Source organism: Olea europaea, unplaced genomic scaffold (genome assembly GCF_002742605.1).
Source record: "Olea europaea var. sylvestris unplaced genomic scaffold, O_europaea_v1 scaffold231, whole genome shotgun sequence".
Classification (NCBI taxonomy): Eukaryota; Viridiplantae; Streptophyta; class Magnoliopsida; order Lamiales; family Oleaceae; genus Olea; species Olea europaea.
The window spans coordinates 234582-242709 of record NW_019241194.1 but is presented as its reverse complement, the minus strand read 5'-3'; the positions used below and the strand labels follow the sequence as shown (position 1 = coordinate 242709).

General features: G+C 32.5%; 1 protein-coding gene across 1 annotated transcript; it reads left to right on the top strand.

Moving 5' to 3' along the window:
* The first annotated feature begins 691 nt into the window (after positions 1 to 691).
* LOC111381478 (60S ribosome subunit biogenesis protein NIP7 homolog) lies at positions 692 to 1459 on the top strand. The gene has a single exon (XM_023005263.1). The coding sequence runs from the start codon at positions 906 to 908 to the stop codon at positions 1248 to 1250; it is 345 nt and encodes a 114-aa protein (XP_022861031.1). The 5' UTR covers positions 692 to 905; the 3' UTR covers positions 1251 to 1459.
* The last annotated feature ends 6669 nt before the right edge of the window (positions 1460 to 8128 follow it).

The window sequence follows — 8128 nt, the reverse complement described above, 5'->3', positions numbered from 1 at the left end:
TGCCACTATTTATAGAAGAAAAGAAAAAAAAATAATAAATTTAAGGATCAAAACGGTCACTGAAAAAATTCAGTGATCGTTAACGGTCAAAAAACGTATTAAAAAAAAAATTTAATGAGGGACTGAAACGGTCACTGACAAAAAGTCAGTGACCGTTCTAAAAGTGACCGAAACGGTCACATTTCAAAAAATGTGCCCATTTCGGTCACAATTTAAAACGAGCCCACGAGCTTGGGCTCGTGGCTCATTTTTTGTGCGAGTCGAGCGGGCTCGGCTCACCCATCGAACCGGCCCGCTCGTTTCGCACTCGGGCTCTTATTTTACGAGCCCGAGACGCCCACGAGCTCCGTTTTCGCGAGCCGCTCAGTTCATTTGTCACCCCTAGATCAATTGCATGATTTGATGATTATCCATGATATACAATCAAATGATTGGATAATTTATTCGAAAGAATGTTAGAAGAAATAAAAAATATGTATTCTCAATTAGAAAATTTGAATGCATCTTCTGAAAAATATAATATATTAAATAATAAATGTGAATAATATGTTACAAATTATTTCAATTTATTAAATTATAGAATGAAATTATATTCAAATATTCGAAATTGAGAAAATATAAAATAGAATATTTAAAAGATTAGAACGTATATTGTAATATAGAAAGAATATTTTCAATACGGAACTTTCAATAAAAAGTAATAGTGATAGGTAAAAAATAGAAAAATCTCGTACACAAATTTGTGGGAAACAATCTGCAGAAATTGTAATGGAAACCCGTCTCATGAAGGACCCGACCTGAACCCGGGGCGCTACTGCTTCCGCCTCCAGAAGAACCGAGTCTACTACGTATCGGAGTCGTTAGTCAAACGCGCCACCAACATCAAGCGCGAAAAATTGGTGTCGATGGGAACCCAGATTGGAAAATTCACCAAGAGTGATAAATTTCACTTGACGATTCAGGGGTTGAATTTGTTGGCTGCAAGTGCCAAGCACAAGGTGTGGCTGAAGCCTATATCTGAAATGAGCTTTTTGTATGGGAACAGTGTGTTGAAAGGTGGGGTGGGGAGGATTCCAGAGAATATTCAGGTGAATGATGGGGTGGTGGTATACTCCATGGCGGATGTGCCGTTGGGGTTCGGCGTTGCAGCCAAGAGCACGCAGGATTGTAGGAAAATGGATCCCAGTGGGATTGTGATGCATCACCACGCCGATTTTGGGGAGTACTTGAGAATGGAGGATAAGCTTTAATCAACACATCCGAGTTTGTTGTTTTCACCTTATTTTTAGTTAATGAAAATGAGTTTTACAAGTGTTGTTATTCTTTAATGCTAATCTTTTTCTTTATATTTTTGAATTTTTTCGAAGTCTTAATTATGTTTATTTGCTATATTCGTGTTAATTCATGCCAGGTGAGAATAGGTTTAGTGTTTATGAAATCGAGAAATTTTATTAGCTTTTATGAGTATTTTTTTGTTGAGCTTCAATTTCTCTAGTCACCAATGCCATTCTTTTTTTCACAAACCAGAACATTATAAGAATCATGCACTACACCAAACAGAAAGTGAGCACAAAATTGACAGACGTCTTAGCAGAACCACCCGAGTAATTCTGATATGCCCCAAAGTGCCTATTTATAGGCATCTCATCAAAGCTTCGACTAGGTGACTTTCTTGGGGTTGAAGATGCTGAAATCTGTTTCAGCTGTTGACTTTCAATTCACCTAAAATCGGCCTATCTTCAAAATTCATCACCGAATTTGATCCTTTTGAAACACTTGAATTAATATCCACTTCTTGATATCGGTACTTGGTTGATCTGATTCTTGCTTGAACTTCTTCTTTTAAGGCTCCAACGTCTGTTCCCCCCTGAGACTTCACAGCTTTCCAATGAATAATGTTTACTACAGGGTTCAGCACAAAAATTGATAGAAGCACTTCTATCTCTTGCATTAGTCGTGTACCTAATTTCTCGACTTCGTTTTCAAGTAGGCCATTTTATATGACATGACTCTCTACTTCCTCATTTATCAGTGTTAAGAATTTTCTATCGGTCGGCTCTATCAGTGATGTCAAAACTGATTCAGTCCATACCTCTTGGCCGTCAATGTAATAATCATCATGATCATCTTCATTATCACATCCTCCTCAGCTTCATCATTACTGTTTCTAACATTGTGACATCTATGATTAGGAGGATAAGATGCAATACTGGACACCATAGATATCTTGTATTGGGATAGGGAGTTGAGTTTGCTGAACATATGTAAACTTTCCTCTTCTTTCTCACAGCTTAATTACCCCATTATAAATATTCTGTGCTTTGGTCAACCAGAACATGAACGTGTCTCTTTTTTGGAGGATTTGGGCTTAATTGCTCCTCTCTCTCAGGCTCATCTTGAAACTCTGGAACCTAGTTGTGGAGGGTTCTTTTGTGGTTATCTGCTCTGCCAATATTATACATAAGTGCTGAACTATGATCATTCTCTTTGTTTCTAGGGATGACACGATTAGTCCTCTTTTGCTCCCATCTTGATCCTTTGCACCACCCGAGCAACCAACCCATTAGAGAAATCAATCAAATGACTGCCCCTCCAACTTGACTAGTCTTTTTTCCTGTTAGCTTCAGAGGCCTAAACTTGTTTCGAAGGGGGTTAAAGGTCAGCATATTTTGCAGTGCACAGAACAAACATTACTAACGTCACTGTTTATATTTCTTTTAATCTTCGTGTAATTTTCAAGGCAAAATAAATCGTCATTTTCTGGTTCTCTTCCGGTTCATTCAACATATTAATTCAAGTATAATACACACATCAATTCTTTCTTGAGGTCATCATGTGCCTATACTTGGTTGCTATTTTGCATTGAAGTTTGGGTTTCGTGATTCAGTGTATTTAATGTTGATTTTGTTTGAATATTAATTGAAATACTCAATGACCCAGTTCAGTATAGAACTATGGTGCTTTCTTTTGATAATCTATTTCATCATCAAGCTTGGAAAGCTATGTTGAACTGATAATAGACGAGCTCCATTTGGAACATAGGACAATGCTCTGGAGTTTTTATGCAGTCGTCCTGTCATGCTGGTAACAGTCTTGACTCCTAAAGCCTTTGAGGAGCAGCCACCGGCAAGTGCCATCAGTTCAAATTTAAAATCTTTATATTTTTTGCCGGTGTTCCTAGTCTATAAATAGGGATTTGTCCTGATCCATTTCCATACAATTCTCTACTTTCCTACTCTCATGTTCTTCCAAAATTTCATATATCTCTAGCTAGCAATATAGCTTTGTCGTTCCTTTCGTTTGTTCAGTTTTTTGTAACTATTTTTTCTGCTTCTTAGTTCTCTTCTGCTGCATATTACCTTTTCATGTATTTTTTACAATATTTTCGGAAAGTTAAATATTATTTTTTGGAGAATGTGCGGTTAAAAAATACAGAAAGTTTTGAATTTACGTGCATAATATTTTATCTTGTGATTGTATAATTGAAAATGAGTATGGAATACAAAGGGTGGTATAGAGCTGGACCTAAGGTGAAACCCAAGAGGCCACTGCCTCAGGCCCGACTGTTTTGGGGCCCAAGAAAATCTACATTTTTTTTTTCTTTTTTTAAAAACTATATTTTATCCCAAATTCAATCCTCAATTAAGAAGGCAGTGAGGCGAAGCAATTGTGGCATCGCTTCAACTAACAGCCTGCATATTAAGGTTATTATCATCTGGGTTTGCACTTAAAGCCTCACAGAAAAATAAGAATCTTGAGAATGTAGCCCACGGTTTTGTCTCTCAATCTTCCGTTTCCGCCCCCCCCCCCCCCCTCTCTCTCTCTCTCTCTCTCTCTCTCTCTCTCTGTGTTTATATTTGTAATATAAAAAATTAAGATTGATATTTTAGTTGTTTAATTTTATAAGTTTGACCTTTTCTTTTATGTTTGTTGGGCTTGTTTATTCTTTGATTGGTGAAGAACTCAGAAGAATTCTTGCCTCTTGGTTGCATTAGACTAATGAAAAAGGATTTCATATTTGTCCATGATTTTATTGGAAGTGGTTTTCTTTTATTAAGTTTTAAGGTAAATTGTTGCACTGGATCATAGATTTGGATTTTGGAATGAATATAATGTTTATAATTGATGTTTTATTAGTGGGTAATGGTTTTTGCTTTGTCCTTTGTCGGTGTGTTCTTCCATTTTCAATTTTAAACAACTTATGTCACATAATTTAGTTTATAACTAGTGATTAAACAAGTTATACAGGATTGTCAATGAAAACATTTCTATGTATATATTATTTGTGGACAATGCTTTGAGAAAAAAATAATATCTTCAATTCTTTCTTTTTAAAACTAATTTGAATCCCTATTTACACTCATATTTCAGTTACTGTTTGCTGTTAAGTCAAATATCAATACACGATGGCTCCTACATATGCATCTAGATCTCAAAAACAGAAAGAAGGAGAGAGAGAGAGAGAGTTCGAAGCTAGGCTGGAGATATGAATAAGTATTTTAATAGCAAGAAAAGAGAAAGATGGAACATTGGAACATTTGATTATTGAAAAACAATAGAATTGAAATGATAATGATAAGTGGATGAACGGAAAGAGAACAAGGAAATGATTGAACTTGCCAGTATGAATGAATCGAAACAGAATGATGAAGATAATGAAGATTTAAATCAAGAGAATTGATTTTCTTTGAATTTTGATGATCTTGGTAATTGGAAGAACATTCACATTGATCAAAAGATAAAAGACTTTTTAGTTGAAATGGGTTCAACTCGACCATACAAAATTGATAGATACTTTTTTCTCGAAAATCGCAAGACAATTTGTATTTAAGTGATCGTTTAGAACATTTTCACATTGTTATTTGATTATAATATACATGTTTTACATATTTTGTTTTTTATTTTTTGATATTAAGTTAACAAATTTTAGTTCCTTAAATATCTTATAAATGAAAAAAAAAAAACTTAATTGCTTTCTATAATTTATGAGTCGAAATTTTGAAGTTCGTCTCAGGCTCCAAAAACATAGGTCCGACCCTGAGGTGTTGGCTCCCGTTTGATATTGATTTAAATCAAATTTTAATCTAAATTAAAGTCGAATAATCAATATTAACATCTTTTATGAATCCTACGAATTTTCAACAACACATTTCAATTTTTTTTATTAAAATCTACTAAAAATCTAATTTTAATTTCCCAAAAAAAAAAAGTTTAATACAAAGAATTTCAAACAAGGACTCTAATCTTTAGACCAATTTTGCTACATTGCATTATATAGTATTTTGAACAGATTGCAACAGATTTTACACACCACAAGAAGTTGTTAACCAACTCATAGTAGTTCATATTCCACTCGGTGATCTTTTGGTAAGTATTTTCACTAAAAACTGAAAAAAAATTCAGCCTTTGAAAAATTAAAACAATATTTTATTAGACCAAACGACTTTTTGTTCATTGGCTCAGCTCGCAAATTTCCTTTAACAATCATGCTACACAAACGGAATGATTGACATAATTTTTACATAATGCCACATAACAACCTTTCATTTGATTATTTAAAATATAGTTAACTTTTTCATCAAATCACATTTTGCTAACACATATTCTGTCATTCTCTTTGTCATATATTTTCTGGCGCACAAGCACTGTTCTTTCTATAAATGCTCACCTCCGCCTCTCAGATGTAGCCCCTGTTTGAGCTTTATAATAATTACATTTTTCAGAAAAATGTATTTTATAATAGTGGTTTTTTGAAAAATGTATGATTGAAAAAGAAGGAAAAATTTTGAATTTACGTATAATATTATTTTATTGGAGAATGTGTGGTTTAAAAAAATAGAGACGAAAATGTATTATCAAGTTAATGGAGCTCGAACAAATGGTGTTAAGCACTAGTGGTGCTAGACCACTCATCTATGTGGTATTGTGTGATATATTTGATCAAAGATAAAATTATATGATTCGTTTAATTGAACCAATAATTTTAGGGATTTGTTTGAGTAGCATAACACATAATTCAATGTCACTAATGGTGCTAAACCACTCATCTATGTGGTATTGTATTATAGATTTGGTCAAAGATAAAATTTTATGATTCGTTTAATTGAACCTATAATTTAAGAAGCCTGTTTGAGTAACATAACATATTATTCAATGTCACTAATGTTACCACCTGGACTGTTGTTCGCATTACTTCTCAAACAAGGTCTTAATTTTGTACCCTAATTAGTTTTCCCCACCTGCAAACCAAAACTACAACACATGCTTTAGTTTCATGTTAGAATTTAATTATGAATAATTTTATTTGTGCATAATAGACATAATTGTATTCATACATATGAGGTATCAAAAAGAGAGAAAAAAATTTCTATTGAAGAAATTCTGACCAAATTATTTATGTCCACATCATGTGTATACAATCTATTATGAAAATCAATATATATATGTAACACAACCGATTACTTGTACTAAATCCTTGTTTAGGCTCCATTTTAATTTAATACATTTTTCTTTCTTCTTTTTAACCACACATTCTTCAAAAATTATACTATATGTAAATTATAACATTTCCTTCATTTTTAACCACATATTCTCGAAAAATTTACTATTTCAAAATAAATTATTTTCCAAAATCTCCTTAAAATGGAGCCCGAACAATGGCTTAATTTTGGCATGTAGTTTATGTGAAATTAAATTTAGCTCCTATTTGACAACCATTCTTTCAAAACTCTTAAACCATGCATTTACCTAATAAAATATTTTATACATAAATTCAAAACTTTTTTTTTTAAAACTTTTTAACCACACATTTATAAAAAAAAAAAAAAAAATCACTATCAAAACTCCATTTGCCCAACAGAACTTAAGTTCGATTAGCTATAACATGATTGATAAATTCTTTCATCTACATTTTTTTTCTTTTTCTTTTTCTTTTGCCTTGTAAAAATTACCATTTTTTAAGAAAAATACAATACGATGAAACATTATTTCAATGACGTCATTAAATTTAAATACGAATAAGAGTTTACATATTGAATAAAACTACAAGTACATGGTGGGTTTCACAAGGCCTTTACAGGATTTTGAATTTGGTGACGTGGCAATTCGTTAATCAACCAAAAAAAAAAAAAGAACAAAAAAGAAATAGAAAAGTGAGGGAAAAGAGAGAGGGAAAAAGAACCATTTGTTCCAACTCGTGCATAACTCCCCAAATCGGAGATCCCATTTTGTACCAGAAAAACTCCGACATCTTTCGACGAAAATGGCAAAAAATGTGTTTTTGTCTTATTTATCACGCGTAGCCTGACCGTATAGCTTCAACTTCCAATGTTGGAGAGGCATGAAAGCTCTCTTCCCTCGAGTTCCTGAGCCCTAAAAACTCCATCCTGACAGTTTATTTCAGCTAAAAAATCGTGACTGTCCGGCCATATAGCTTACACCTCCAATGTTTTCTCATCTGAGCCACGCTGTGCATTTTTGCCAACAAAAATCATACGGAACTTGGCCATATTCTCCACCTTCAGTATTCCAAAATAATTTACTATTTCAAAATAAATTATTTTCCAAAATCTCCTTAAAATGGAGCCTGAACAATGGCTTAATTTTGGCATGTAGTTTATGTGAAATTAAATTTAGCTTCTATTTGACAACCATTATTTCAAAACTGTTAAACCATGCATTCACCTAATAAAATATTTTATACATAAATTCAAAACTTTTTTTTTTTTTTAACTTTTTAACCACACATTTTTCAAAAAAAAAAAAAAAATCACTATCAAAACTCCATTTGCCCAACAGAACTTAAATTCGATTATCTATAACATGATTGATAAATTCATTCATCTACTTTTTTTTTTTTTTAACTTTTTAACCACACATTTTTCAAAAAAAAAAAAAAAATCACCATCAAAACTCCATTTGCCCAACAGAACTTAAATTCGATTATCTATAACATGATTGATAAATTCATTCATCTACTTTTTTTTTTCTTTTTCTTTTTCTTTTGCCTTGTAAAAATTACCATTTTCTAAGAAAAATACAATACGATGAAACATTATTTAAATGACTTCATTAAATTTAAATACAAATGAGAGTTTACATATTGAATAAAACTACAAGTACATGGTGG